Raw genomic sequence first — 15,259 nt, forward strand, 5'->3', positions numbered from 1 at the left:
TACTTAATTTTTTCATTTTTTTTATCCCTTTCCCAAATCTTTCCCTTTACTTGTGTTAATTCTCTATTTTCCAAAAAAAAAACAACAAACATTTAGACTAGGGGTGCTTACGTTAGCAATATTACTGTGTTGATGAGAAGAGCAATATAAATCATTAGGAGAGTCATCTAAAGTCTGCTCGCATTGGGGTTATATATTCAATCCATTTATTCCAGATTTGATAAAATGTTTCTTTTTGAGTTCTCAGGGAGTAGGTCAACTTTTCCATTTTAAATATTTCCAAGATAATTTCGTACCAATCTTCTAATGTAGGTGGTATTGGATTTAGCCATTTTCTAGTGATTGATTTCTTACTTGCCGCTAAGAGGGCCTGCAGCAACTTTATATCTTCCTTCTGTTCAAGGAACAATACATGCCCCAAATAGAGCGTCTCAAAGTTCAGAAGTATCTGGGACCTAAGTACCTTAACTAATATTCTATGAATGCCTTCCCAAAATAGACTTAATTTAGGGCAATCCCAGAAAATATGAAAATGATTTGCCTCCTTGGAGCCGCACCTTCTCCAACACATCACATTTGTATCTTTATATTTTTCCTGATATGGGGTCTTGAAGTATCGTATAATGTTTTTCCAACAATGTTCTCCCCAAGTCAAAGAATTAGTCGAGGACCATTGAAAGCTGCAGATTTTCCCCCAAGCCTCCTCTGAAAGTACCAACCCCGCTTCTTTCTCCCACTTCTCTTTAATATACAATGTATTTACATTTTTAGCATGGGAGAGTGCATTATATAGGCGAGAAACTGATTTACTAGGTATTGAACTGCAAGCCGAATTCAGAATCTTGAAAAATTCTAATTCTACTGTTGATAGGTCTGTATATCTACAACTCTGGTTAACATAGTTTCGTATTTGAAGGTACCTAAAAAAGTCATTATGTTCTAGGCCATGTTTGTCCTGCAGGATTTGGAAACTTTGTAATACTCCTTTATCTATAAATGAGAGGTAGGTTGTAAGACCTTTCTTTATCCATAGCTCAAATCTTTTATCTCCTCTGTTGGGAAGGAATTCGGTATCATATGCACACCATCTAAAGAGTTTCAGCATGTTATTAATTCCACATGAATTAACCACCTTCTGCCATACTTTTAATGTAAGATTTATCCAAGCATTATTAAATTTTTCCAACTGGGCCATCAATCCTTTGTCAGCTATTGAGGCCTGAAGAGGAAAACTGTCAACTAATCCAAATTCTATTTCCTTCCATCTAGCCTTATATTCCCTATTACACCAATATAACAGAGGGGTTATCTGTGAGGCATAAAAATAATTTCTCAGGCAAGGAAGAACCATACCTCCTCTTTCCTTCCCTAACTGTAAGGTGTTATATCGAATTCTAGGTTTCCTTCCTTGCCAAATGAAGCGGGAAATCCATTTGTCCCATTCCCTGAATTGATTATCATCCACCTCCACTGGTAAAGTACGGAAAAGATATAATAACCGAGGAAGAATATTCATTTTTATAGTATTTATCCTTGAATTTAAACTTAATAAGGGGATAAGATTCCATCTATGCATATCTGCTTTTATCTCTGAGATTAATGGCCCATAATTTACCTGTGACAGTGTTGAAAGATCCTTCGGCAGGGTTATTCCTAAATATTTTAATGATTTAGCTTCCCACTTAAGATCGTATGTATCCTGCAATTTTTTGGATGGTGTATAATTTAGGGACATAACCTGCGTTTTCTTTACATTTATTTTATAACCTGATATTTTCCCAAAGTCATCCAACAGTGTAAACAATCCTATAAATGATTTTTCTGGTTCACTCAGATAGACCAAAACATCATCTGCAAATAACGCCACTTTCTGTTCAATCCCTGCCACCTTGATACCTTTTACGATTTCGCTCTGTCTTATTAGTTGGGCAAGTGGTTCAATATATAGTGCAAAAAGGAGAGGAGAAATTGGGCATCCCTGTCTAGTGCCTCTCTCTAAAATGAAGGAGTCAGAGAGGTCCCCATTTATCTTAATTTGGGCTGTTGGGCTGTCATACAGAGTCTGAATTACTTTAATAAACCTTTCTTGAAAGCCGAATCTTCCTAACACTCTGTATAGGAATGCCCAACTAACCGAATCAAAAGCTTTCTCAGCATCCAATCCTACTACCATTGTCTCTGTCTCGTTCTTATTAACCTGGTCTAATATGTGCAGAGTTCTCCTTATGTTGTCCTGTGTTTGTCTTTGTTGAATAAATCCAGTCTGGTCTAAATGGATTAGGCCAGGTAAAAGCTTTTCCAATCTGCGCGCTAATATAGATGTAAATAGTTTGTAATCTAAATTAAGAGCACTAATTGGCCGATAATTGCCACATTCTAGTTTATCTTTACCCTCTTTAGGAATAACTGAAATAATCGCTTCTCTCCAGGAAGGTGGAGTTTCTCCTCTCTGCAAGATCCAATTAAAGGTGTTAAGTAGTAATGGGGCTAACTGTGTCTTCAGGGACTTGTACCATTCTGAGGTAAACCCATCAGAACCCGGGGACTTTCCAGCCTTTAACCTAGAGATGGCCACGTTCAGTTCTTTGACAGTTACTGGTTCTAATAAACTTTCATTTTGTAAATCTGTAAGTTTAGGTAGATCTAAAAAATTCAATACACTGTCTATATAGGGCTCACTGGGGGCCCGGGGTTGGGAGTACAGCTCTCGATAATACGTTTCAAAACTCTCTTGAATTTTCCCTATTGTACTCTCCACAAGCTTTGTCTTTGGATTCTTTATTTTATGAATTGTATTGTCCGCTTGTTGTTTTCGTAATTTATATGCTAATAATCTAGCTGATTTACCTCCTACTTCATAATTCTTTTGTCTCAGGTAAAGAAAATTTCTTTGAGTTTCCAACGTATAAATATCATCAATTTCACTTTGCAATTTCCTAATTTCCTGTTTTCGATTTGAATTACTTTTGTTGCTATCTCCAACTTGAAGTTGTTTTAATTTTCCTTGAAGGTCTGCTAATTTTTGTGCATTGATTTTTTTCATGTGAGTAGTAATGGAAATAATTTTCCCTCTCAGTACAGCTTTCAATGTATCCCATAAAATCACTGGTGATGTTTCTCCCGTGTCGTTAAGGTCTAGATATTCTTTGATTTCTCCCCTTAATCTCTCCATTACTTTTGGGTTATTAAGTATATGTGAGTTTAGCCTCCATAGTGTTTTCCTCATTTTCCTTTCCAGGATTAGAGACATAGAGACTGGGCTATGATCCGACAGATCAATTGTTGCAATATTACAGTTTTTTATCCTGAGTCTATCTGTATTAAAGATAAAGAAATAGTCTATCCTTGAATAGGCTGAATGAGGGAAAGAGTAATATGTATAATCTTTACTAGTGGGGTGTAATTCCCTCCAGACATCTATAATTCCCAACTCCTCCATCAATGAATTCACTTTCCGAGTCAGAGGTTTATTCTGAGTAACTATTCTTGAAGAATCTAATATAGGATTTAATCTAATATTAAAATCCTCTCCACAAATTACTACCCCTCGAGAACTGACCATTAGGTCAAAAATATGTCTATAAAATGACCATTCACTACCTGGAGGAGCATAAACATTCAGCAATGTTATTTCTGTACCTTCTATTCTTCCTGTGATTTTTACAAACCGTCCTTCGTTGTCTCTAGTCTCTGAAATATGTTCATAATTAAGAGTACTTGATATTAAAGTAGCTACCCCTCTTTTGTGACTCAATTTATATGATGAATAAAATACATGCTTAAAGCCCATTCTTTTTAATTTTCCATGTTCAGATTGGCTCATATGTGTTTCCTGGAGGAAAGCTATTTGTGCCCTCTCTTTTTTCAATTTAGACATAATCTTATTTCTTTTAATTGGATTCAAAACCCCATTAACATTATAGGAAATTATTTTTACCAATTCAGTTTGCATTTTTCTCTAGTAGAAAAAAAAGCACTCTCCTTTTCTAACCAAACAGTAAGCAATCCCTTCTCAACAGTAAACCAAGACATATAACCACATCCTAGACATTTCTGAACGTATAACATTTGAAAATTTTCCCTGACTTCCCACAGTGAGGCCTGAGCACCGACCCGCCTCAGTTCAGAGGGATAACCTCTATCTTCACCCTGTGTTAGAGGGCCCTCAGCAGTTTGAATAATCATAGAGAATTTTCTCCTATTTATGTCTCGACCATATTGCTATCATTCAAGTTATTCCGCCTAGATTATTTTCAGTTACCAGTTTTCATTTTACTTTTAAGTCCGATTTACTCTTTTCAGTCATTTCTCTTAATTAATCTGTATTCTCTGTACATTCGCGTCTGAATATTTGCAGCTTTTCCTTGTAGTTTGACACTCTGGTTCGAGTGGAGCGTCCTCGCCCCACTAACTGCCACGACTTCTGCCGAATCCTCTCCAGTAGCGACTCCGGTTGGGTGATAACTTTAATAGGTAGTCCCCGGTCCGCCAGGTCCGACGTTGCCTCCTCCACCGTAGCGTAAGTTTTTGTCCCTTCGTCGTAAAAGACTCTCAGCTGAGCTGGATACAGGGTCTGGAATCTGATGTTGTTTTCCTTCAGGACTCTCCGTGTTTCCGTATATTCCTTCCGTCTGGCAAGAATCCCCGGTGCGTAGTCATGGTCTAAACTGATTTTACAGTTGTTCCACATGAAACCTTTCTTTTGCCATGCTCTTTTAAGCACCTCTTCCTTCGTTCTGTAACTGAGAAATCTGACCAGAATCGATCTGGGCTGGGTGCCTGCCGGAGGCTGTGGTGCCAACGCGCGGTGAGCCCTTTCTATCTGTAGGTCTTTTGCGGCCAGTATATCAAGGTTCTCTCTAAGCAGCTTCTCCACGAAGGGAATCATCAATCCGGGTTTACCTTCAGTTCCTTCGGGAACTCCGTAGATCCTCACATTTTCCCTTCTCGAGCGGCCTTCTTGATCTATTAGTTTCCACTGGAGTTGGTCTTGTAGCTTCAGCATTTCTGCTATCACCTCCTCTGCATTTTGTAGCTTCTCTTCAATTCCAACAATCCTCGCTTCGGCTTCATCTATCCGCGAGTTAGTTTTTACTATTTCTCCTTTAATATCTTCCAGCTGTTTGCTGTTATCTTGTCGGAACTCGCGAATCTCTCCGAGAATCAAAGACAAAGTCACCGATTCCCCCTCATTATCTCCGTCCTGGCTTGCCGTGGGGGAGCTAGGCCCGTCGCCTTGCTGCGTCTCTTTATGTTTATCAGCCTTCGGAGCGGACTTTTTATTCTTGTTCTTAGACATCATCCTTGCCCCTTTTATTAATATAGTTATGCAATATTAAGTATTTGTCTAAATTCGATTTTGGGGCAGTTTACCTTCTTTTTTGTCGAGAGACCTTTTCCTTACGCCGCCATTCCCTTGATGACCCGGAAGTCCCCAAGGAGTTGTACATTCTGTTGTGACTGCATGGGTTTCCTCCCATACTCCAAAGATGTATAACATAAGGGCCAGTAGTTGTGGGTGTGCTGTCTTGGCACCGAAAGCATGGCAAAAGTTGAGGGCTGCCCCCAGCACATCCTCAGACTGTGTTGCTGGTTAATACAAACTACACATTTCACTCACTGTATGTTTTGATGTACATGACAAATAAAGCCAGTCTTTAAATGGGAGCAATGCATGATGAAAGGTTGACAGGACAGGAAGGAGGTAGTGAGGTGGTGTTTGCTGGATGAAGGGGTATAGATACAACTGGCAGTCTGTGCAGGAAGGAAATGGATTAAACTCTGAAAGATATGGTTAATTCTTTGAGGATTGAGTCTATTGAGGTGGCAGTTTTATTCAATGTAATACTTGTAAATTGTGGTCTACAATTGTGTAGACCACTTTCCCTACCTTGGGAGCATTCTTTCCTCAAAAGTAGACATTGACTCAGAGATTAACCATTGCCTGAGTAGTGCTAGTGGAGCCTGTGGAAGAATAAGGAATCGAGCCTTTGAAGACTGCAGCCTACAGGTCCAAACAAAGCTTTTGGTCTATAGAGCAGTCATTCTTCCTACATTTACCATATGGAGCTGAATCATGGACCAGCTATAGTAGGCACCTGAAAGCCCTGGAAAAGTACCAAAGAACCTTACAAAAGATTTTGAGAATTTTGAGGATCAGCTGGAAGGACAGACTCCATAACACCAGTGTAATGGAGAAGACCAACATAAACAGCATCTCCACCACGATAAGGCAATACCAACCCTGATGGATAGGTCACGTCATTCAAATGCCTAACTCATCTCCCCAAACAGATCCTTTACTTCCAGTTGAAAGAAGGTCAGCAAGCCCCAGGTGGGCAAAGGAAACTTCAAAAATAACATCAAAATCACCCTGAAATAATTTAACGTTACATCTGAAAAGATATTGCACTCAGTAGATGCACCTGAAGGAAATCAGTTCAAGAGGGAGCTGCGCGACATGACAGCAACTCCTGCTGTGCTGCAGAGAACAAGTGGCAGCTGTGAAAGGAGAGAATGAGGCCCAACCACTGACTACAGCCACCACTTACTCAGGTCCATACTGCACCAGAATACAGAGCCTACCAAAAATATTCACTCCCCCCACACCCCCGGAAGTTTCATGTTTTATTGTTTTACAACATTGAATTACAGTAGATTTAATTAGACTTTTTGACTCTGGTCTACAGAAAAAGACCCTTTCATGTCAAAGTGAAAACAGCTCTCTGTAAAGTGATCTAAATTAATTACAAATATAAAACACAAAATAATTGATTGCATAAGTATTCACCCTCTTTAGTATGACACACCAGATCATCACTGGTGCAGCCAGTTAGTTTCAGAAGTCACATAATTAGTTAAATGGAGATCACCTGTGTGCAGTCAAGGTGTTTCAATTGATTGTGGTAAAAATACACCTATGTATGGAAGGTTGGGGAAACACAGGAGATTAGTGTGCAAACTTAAAGCACACGGTATTGGGGGTAAGGTATTGGTGTGGGTGGAGAATTGGTTAGCAAACAGGAAGCAAAGAGTGGGAATAAACGAGACCTTTTCAGAATGGCAGGCGGTGACTAGTGGGGTACCGCAAGGCTCAGTGCTGGGACCCCAGTTGTTTACAATATATATTAATGACTTGGATGAGGGAATTAAATGCAGCATCTCCAAGTTTGCGGATGACACGAAGCTGGGTGGCAGTGTTAGCAGTGAGGAGGATGCTAAGAGGATGCAGGGTGACTTGGATAGGTTGGGTGAGTGGGCAAATTCATGGCAGATGCAATTTAATGTGGATAAATGTGAAGTTATCCACCTTGGTGGCAAAAATAGGAAAACAGATTATTATCTGAATGGTGGCCGATTAGGAAAAGGGGAGGTGCAATGAGACCTGGGTGTCATTATACACCAGTCATTGAAAGTGGGCATGCAGGTACAGCAGGCGGTGAAAAAGGCGAATGGTATGCTGGCATTTATAGCGAGAGGATTCGAGTACAGGAGCAGGGAGGTACTACTGCAGTTGTACAAGGCCTTGGTGAGACCACACCTGGAGTATTGTGTGCAGTTTTGGTCCCCTGATCTGAGGAAAGACATCTTTGCCATAGAGGGAGTACAAAGAAGGTTCACCAGATTGATTCCTGGGATGGCAGGACTTTCATATGAAGAAAGACTGGATGAACTGGGCTTGTACTCGTTGGAATTTAGAAGATTGAGGGGGGATCTGATTGAAACGTATAAGATCCTAAAGGGATTGGACAGGCTAGATGCAGGAAGATTGTTCCCGATGTTGGGGAAGTCCAGAACGAGGGGCCACAGTTTGAGGATAGAGGGGAAGCCTTTTAGGACCGAGATTAGGAAAAACTTCTTCACACAGAGAGTGGTGAATCTGTGGAATTCTCTGCCACAGGAAACAGTTGAGGCCAGTTCATTGGCTATATTTAAGAGGGAGTTAGATATGGCCCTTGTGGCTACGGGGGTCAGGGGGTATGGAGGGAAGGCTGGGGCGGGGTTCTGAGTTGGATGATCAGCCATGATCATAATAAATGGCGGTGCAGGCTTGAAGGGCTGAATGGCCTACTCCTGCACCTATTTTCTATGTTTCTATGTTCAACTGCTGGTGAGTCAGTATCCTGGCAAAAATTACACCAAAAGAACACTCTAAGCAACTCTGTGAAAAGGTTATTGAAAAGCACAAGTCGGGAGATGGATATAAGCTGATTTCCAAGACACTGAATATTCCTTAGAGTACAGTTAAGTCAATTATCAAGAAATGGAAAGAATATGGCACAGCTATAAATATGCCCAGAGTAGGCAGTCCTCAAAAACTGAGTGACGGTGCAAGAAGGAGATGAGTGAAGGAGGCCACCAAGAAACCTATGACAACTCTGGAGGAGTTACAAGCTTCAGAGTCTGAGATGGGAGAGACTGCGCATACACCAACAGTTGCCCAGGTGCTTCACCAGTTGCAGCTTTATGGGAGAGTGGCAAAGAGAAAGCCACTGTTGAAAAAAAAACACATGAATTCAGCTTGACTATGCCACAAGACTGAAATCAGCTGGAAGATTCAATGTCTAATGAAACCAGAATTGAGCATTTTGGCCATCAGACTAAATGCTATGTTTGGCATAAGTCAAACACCACACATCATCAAAAACACACCACCTCTATTGTGAAGCATGGTGGTGGCTGCATCATGCTGTGGGAATGCTTCACTGAAAGGCTTGTGAAGATAGAGGGTAAAATGAATGCAGCAAATACAAGGATATCCTGGAGGAAAACCTGATGCAGTCTGTAAGAGAACTGCAACTTAGGAGAAGATTTGTTTCCCAGCAAGACAATGACCACAGCCAAAGCTACACAGGAATGGCTTTAAAATGACAAAGTCAGAGTCCAAACCTCAACCCAATTGAGAATTTGTGGCTGGACTTGAAAAGGGCTGTTCACTCATGATCCCCATGCAATCTGACCTCAGTTTTGTAAAGAAGAATGGGGAAAAATTGCAGTGTCCAGAGTGCAAAGTTGGTAGAGACCTATCCACGCAGACTCAAGGCTGTAATTGCTGCCAAAGGTCAGTCAGTCAGTCAGTGGGTGCCATCCGGATCCGGGGTTGGCGGCTAGGCACCTCCATTTTCTTCGATCTTGTGCTCTTTTTGTGGCCTCAGCATAACTCAACCCAGTCCATTGCCTCACATTATTGTACCAAGTGGTTCGCTGCCTTCCTCTTTCCCTCTTTCCTTCTATCATCCCTTCCAATAGCAATTTCTGCAGTCCACCACCTCTGAACAAGTGCCCGGCATATTCCAGCTTCCTTTTCTGCACATTCTTCAGCAACTCCTTTTCTCTCCTTGCTCTCTTCAACTCTTCCATATTACTGACCTTCATCACCCATCTAATTTTCTGCATTCTCCTTAAACACCACATTTCAAATGCCTCCAGTCGTCATTGTGCTTCCTTGCATAAGGTCCACGATTCGACTCCATACAACAGACTGCTCCAAACGCAGCATTTCCAAATTCTACAATGCAGCCCAAAGTCCAACCTCTTGCCACACACCGAGTGGTCGACAACTAAACTGGACTCAGTCTAGTGAGGAGGGTGTGAGGACACCCAGCTGGACTGAAAAACAAGACCTGACAAAGAGCAGATGAGCTCCTTGTGAGCCAATGGCCATCTTCCGTGGAAGAGATTAAAGCCTCACCACATATCTCCCTCTTACGAATCGTATGGTATGCACTTAGTTAGAAGAGACATGCATTGTGCAGATGAACCTGCCAAAGGTACATCTACTAAATACTGACTTGAAGGGAGTGAGTAATTATGCAATCAATTATTTTGTGTTTAATAATTATAAAAAAGTTTAGACCAATTTGTACAAATTTCTTTTCACTTTGACACAGAAGAGTCTTTTCTGTTGGATCAGTGACAAAAAAGCCAGATTAAATCTACTGTGATTCAATGTTGTGAAACAAAAAAACCTGAAAACTTTCAAGGTGGGAGGTAAATAGTTTTTATAGGCACTGTATATCGATCTCTGATTGGCCTCCACAGCCTCCTGAGAACCCACCATAGACTACTCATTATGAGAACATCTTGCTTGACTCCAGTGATCGCACTACTACTTGTCAGTTGACATACAGAGTGATCGTGGGTCCTAGTCCATAGCTCACTAAAAGTGGCTGTGCAAGTAGATGGGGAGAGGGTTGTTAAATAAGGCATATGGCATTTTTGCCTTCATTGGTTGAGGCATTAAGTTTCAGAGTCAGGAAGTCATGTTGCAGCTATATAACACTTTGGTTAGGCTGTACTTGGATTATTGTGTGCATTTCTGATTGTTCCAAAACAGGAAGTATATGGATGCTTTAGAGAGTGCAGAAGAGTTTCAGCAGGATGTTGCCTGGATTAGAAGGCAGGTGCATTAAGGAGAGGTTCAAGAAACTTGGGTTGTTTTCTCTGGAGTGTAAGAGGCTAAAGGAAGATCTGATATGTTTATAAAATTTGAGGCTTAGAAGGGGTAGACAGTTGGTATATTTCTCCCCCCAGAGTTGAAATGCCAAATTTTAAGGACATGCTTTTAGGTGGCGGTGGGGGGGGGAATGTTTATAGGAGATGTGCAGGGCAAGGTTTTTACACAGAGAACGGTAGGTGTCTGGAATGGGCTGCGAGGGTTAGTGGTGGAAGTAGATAGGATAGTGGTTTGTAGGAGGCTGTTGGATAAACACTTGAATATACAGGGATATGGATCCTGTAGAGGCAGAAAAAAATTAGCTTAATTGAACACTGATATGGCAACTGCTCTGCCTGAAACCGCAGTGAGTTGTGGACACAGCTCAGCACATCACGGACACCAGCCTGTCTATAATTCTCGCTACCTCAATAAAGCAGATTGCAGAATCAAAAACCCGTCCACCACCCCAGACAGTCTCACTTCCGTCCCCTTTCATCAGCGAAGATGCAAAAGCCTGAAAGCACATACCATCAAACTCAAGGACAGCTTCTACCCTCTAAAAAGTCTTTAAATGGTTCCCCGGTGTGATAAGATGAACCCTTGACCTCATAATTCAGCTCATTATGATTTCTCACTTTATCTGTACTGCACTTTCTCTGTAGCAGTTACACCTTTTCTGTACTTTGTTATTGTTTAACCTTGCGCTAGCTCAATGCAGTGTGTAATGACTTGATCTGTATGAACAGTATACACATCAAGATTTTCAGTGTATCTCAGCACGCGTTACAATTCTACACCAATATACCAGTGTGATCAGCACAGGTATTGCAGCTGATGAGGCTGTTTCTCTGCCGCATTATGTTCTGGATATGAAAACAGGTCTGATTGAAATTATTGTGTAGATTCAGATTTATTTATCATAAGTACATCAAAACATACAGTGAAATACTTACATGAAACATAATATAGGCTTGTAGTTTTTATCCTAGACCACTTGATGGGGGCAAGCTTGTGTCTAAATTAGGCTGAATGAAATTGATGTTTCTTTTTAATCTTAAATCTTCAGGATGTGATCTGCAACTAAGTGAATCTGGAAGTGACAGCGATTGAATGGAAAGGGTATTGTTGTGCCAATACAAAGCAGAGGCAAAGCTTTGCAATATCACAAACATTTAGCAGCTGTTTACCTCTGAAAAGGAAATCGGGAACTTGCCTTTTTAAGAAGAAAATGGGCTGTGTGCGTGTATGTGCGTTTACAAGTGCATGCACGATCAGATAAACATATTTTTAAAAATCTGCTGAAAGGGAGTACCTTCTGTTAGAACTCTAAGAGTGCAAGATGTCCAATAAGTTGGAAGTATGCCTAACGATGTCAGTCCTATTCTTCTATCCACTGCCTTAATGGTCTTTGAAGAAATAATTGTCTCAACTCAATTATGCAGACATGTTCTTGCTGAAATCAGGGCATGGAAGTTTTGAATGTTTATTTTATGGGTTCAAAGTTGGAAAGGAGGAATTTTATTTTTAAATGGAAATATCTTTTTAAATCCAAGTACAAATCAATCTGTTTTCACTCTTAATGTTATTCACAGGGAATTAACTAAGCAAAACATTTTGGTTCTTCATCCTTATGAGGTCACTCACAAAGTTATTAGCATGTTTACACCTATATGAAAGGTATATTTTGTGAAATATTTAAATAAAGTGCCATAACTTGCGGTCCAGAATGCCACAAAATTGACGGTCAATTAATTTGGACAGTGGATATGCCTTTGGGATCAAAAATGAGCTGACAATATATGAAGCTTTCCTGCCAATTGCTTAGAGTAGTGAGACTTGAGTGAAGGTGATGTCTCCAATTTCTGATAGTGTTGTGGATGAGAAGGATCCCTAGCAGAAGTATAACATTGAAGAGTGGCCCCTCAACAGTGTCTAGCCTCCACTTGAATAGGGTACACTGCCTAGGCTCCTGTTGACTTGTTCTGGGTGGCAGATTATGCCAACTTTATTTTTGCAGTGGCTGCACTTGGTCCTGTTATGTGATTTACATGATTAAAAAAATAGGATATGAAAGTTATTTCATCCTCAACATGCCAACCTTGCTTCCAGCTCACCTCATTGTGAGTAATGCAAATATAATACATATTGTTCTTCTTTCAAGTTAGATCTTGTTAAATAGGCTAAATATTTTATCCACATTGTCTTCCTGGTCCCTCCTTTTGCAAGTGTAAAGGGAACAAACAGATTCTGCTGTAACTTGTTGTTGGATTATTGCCTCAAGACTAGACTTGCTTTCCTCCATTTAAAGAATATCATTGTGATAGAAATAAAATTCCTTTGCATTTGACTCAGACTTTTTTTTATTTAAACAAGATAATCTGCAGATGCTGGAATCTTGAGCAATACACACAAATGCAGGAGGAGTTTAGCAGGTCATGGAGCATCTATGGAGCGGAATAAACAGTTGATGTTACAAGCTGAGACCCTTCAACAGGACTACATTCATCATTAATGACCCCGCCATAGGCCTCTCATTACCCCTCTTCTCATTACTTCTCATCAGAGAGACTGAAGATACACATTCAACGTATACTGTTATATAGGACCCTGGTCAAACCCCAGTTGGAGCACTGTGCTCAGTTCTGGTCACCTCACTACAGGAAGTATGTGGAAACCATAGAAAGGGTGTGTTTCATTTTTCATTTTTAAATCTTTTTTATTAATTATTATTGAAAATCAACAACAGAGAAAAATACATCAAGATAATCAAGACAACATATCCATATGTAGAATAAGAGTTAAACTATCAACCAAACTAAACAGTATATCAATATTAATAATAAAAAACAAAATGTTAAAGCTATTATTTTGGAAAAAAGAAAGAAGGGAAAAAGAACCCCTACTAACTAAAACAAAAAAACCCTAATAACAAAAAAAAACAGGGAAAAAAAACCCCATTTGGAGCACAAACCTGGAGCTATACGCTATACAAGCTTCCATTTTTAAAAAAAGGATGCAGAGGAGATTGCAAGGATGTTGCCTGGATTGGGGAGCATGCCTTATGCGAACAGGTTGAGTGAACTCCGCCTTTTCTCCTTGGAGCGACAGAGGATGAGAGGTCACCTGATAGAGATGTGTAAGATGATGAGAGGCGTTGATTGTGTGGCTAGCCAGAGGCTTTTTCCCAGGCTGAAATGGCTAACATGAGAGGGCACAGTAGGTTAGAGGAGATGTCGGGGTAAGTTTTTTTAAACGCAGAGTGCTGAGTGCGTGGAATGGGCTGGCAGCGACAGTGGTGGAGACGGATACAATAGCGTCTTTTAAGAGAGTTCTGGACAGGTTCATGAAACTTGGAAAAATAGAGGGCTATGGGTAACCCTAGATAATTTCTAAATAAGTACATGTTTGGCACATGATTGTGGGCCAAAAGGCCTGTATTGTGCTGTAGATTTTCTATGTTTCTATGTAACATTTTAAGGACAATTTCTTCCCCTTTGCCATCAGATTTCTGAACAGATAATGAACCCATTAACACTACCTCACTATTTTGCTCTTTTTGCACTACTTATTTATTATGTATATGTCTTATCGTAATTTTTAATGTTTATTATGTATTGCTGCCACAAAACTGCAAATGTATACCAGTGATAATAAACCTGATTCTGCAAAGCAAGGGGGCTAATGCCAGCTATCAGTTTCTCAATGTCAGGTCAAATTTGACTTTATTGTTACATGCACAGGTACATGTATACACAGATGCAATGAGAAAGAGCACAGGCACATAGAGTCATGTAAGCAGCATTCACAAGAAAAACAAGGGACCATATCCACAATTTTTACAAGGAAGAGCACAATTTGAACAAAGTTAAAATCCATTCATAGATTTCATAGAATAGTACAGCACAGTACAGGCCCTTTGGGCCATATTGTTGTACTGACCCTCAAACCCTGCCTCCCATATAACCCCCCACCTTAAATTCTTCCAAATACCTGTCTAGTAGTCTCTTAAATTTCTCTAGTGTATCTGCCTCCACCACTGACTCAGGCAGTGCAGTCCACGCACCAACCACTCTCTGAGTAAAAAACCTTCCTCTAATATCCCCCTTGAACTTCCCACCCCTTACCTTAAAGCCATTTCCCCTTGTATTGAGCAGTGGTGTCCTGGGGAATAGGTGCTGGCTATCCACTCTATCTATTCCTCTTAATATCTTGTATACCTCTATCATGTCTCTTCTCATCCTCCTTCTCTCCAAAGAGTAAAGCCCTCACTCCCTTAGTCTCTGATCATAATGCATACTCTCTAAACCAGGCAGCATCCCGGTAAATCTCCTCTGTATCCTTTCCAATGCTTCCACATCCTTCATATAGTGAGGCGACCAGAACTGGACACAGTACTCCAAGTACGGCCTAACCAGAGTTTTATAGTGCTGCATCATTACCTCACGGCTCTATCCCTTGACTTATGAAAGCTAACACCCCATAAGCTTTGTTAGCTACCCTATCTACCTGTGAGGCAACTTCCAGGGATCTGTGGACATGTACCCCCAGATCCCTCTGCTCCTCCACACTACCAAGTATCCTGCCATACTTAGTGCATACATTGGTCATAGTGTTGCTATGGGACAGTGATTAAAGTTTTGCTGGTTGGTACAAAAACAGAATGGTTGAAGGGAAGTAGAGTAACTGTTCTTGAACCTGGTGGTGTGGTACTTTAGGCTAAGACATAACACATAGGAGTAGAATTAGGCCATTTCGGCCTATCAAGTCTGGTCCGCCATTCCATCATGGCTGATCTTGGGTCCCTCTCAACTCCATACACCT

The 15,259-nt window shown here is 40.6% G+C and overlaps 1 protein-coding gene across 2 annotated transcripts in view; it reads left to right on the plus strand.

Moving 5' to 3' along the window:
* The window catches only part of eaf2 (ELL associated factor 2), a 95,185-nt gene extending 82,425 nt beyond the window's left edge, over positions 1 to 12,760 (plus strand). For both annotated transcript variants that reach the window (XM_063049956.1, XM_063049957.1), the window contains exon 6: positions 11,505 to 12,760. In XM_063049956.1, the coding sequence (XP_062906026.1) occupies positions 11,505 to 11,548 (44 nt within the window). In that variant the 3' untranslated portion in view covers positions 11,549 to 12,760. The remainder of the gene's footprint in view (positions 1 to 11,504) is intronic.
* Positions 12,761 to 15,259: the final 2,499 nt, after the last annotated feature.

Source organism: Mobula hypostoma, chromosome 6, assembly GCF_963921235.1.
Source record: "Mobula hypostoma chromosome 6, sMobHyp1.1, whole genome shotgun sequence".
NCBI classification, from domain to species: domain Eukaryota; kingdom Metazoa; phylum Chordata; class Chondrichthyes; order Myliobatiformes; family Myliobatidae; genus Mobula; species Mobula hypostoma.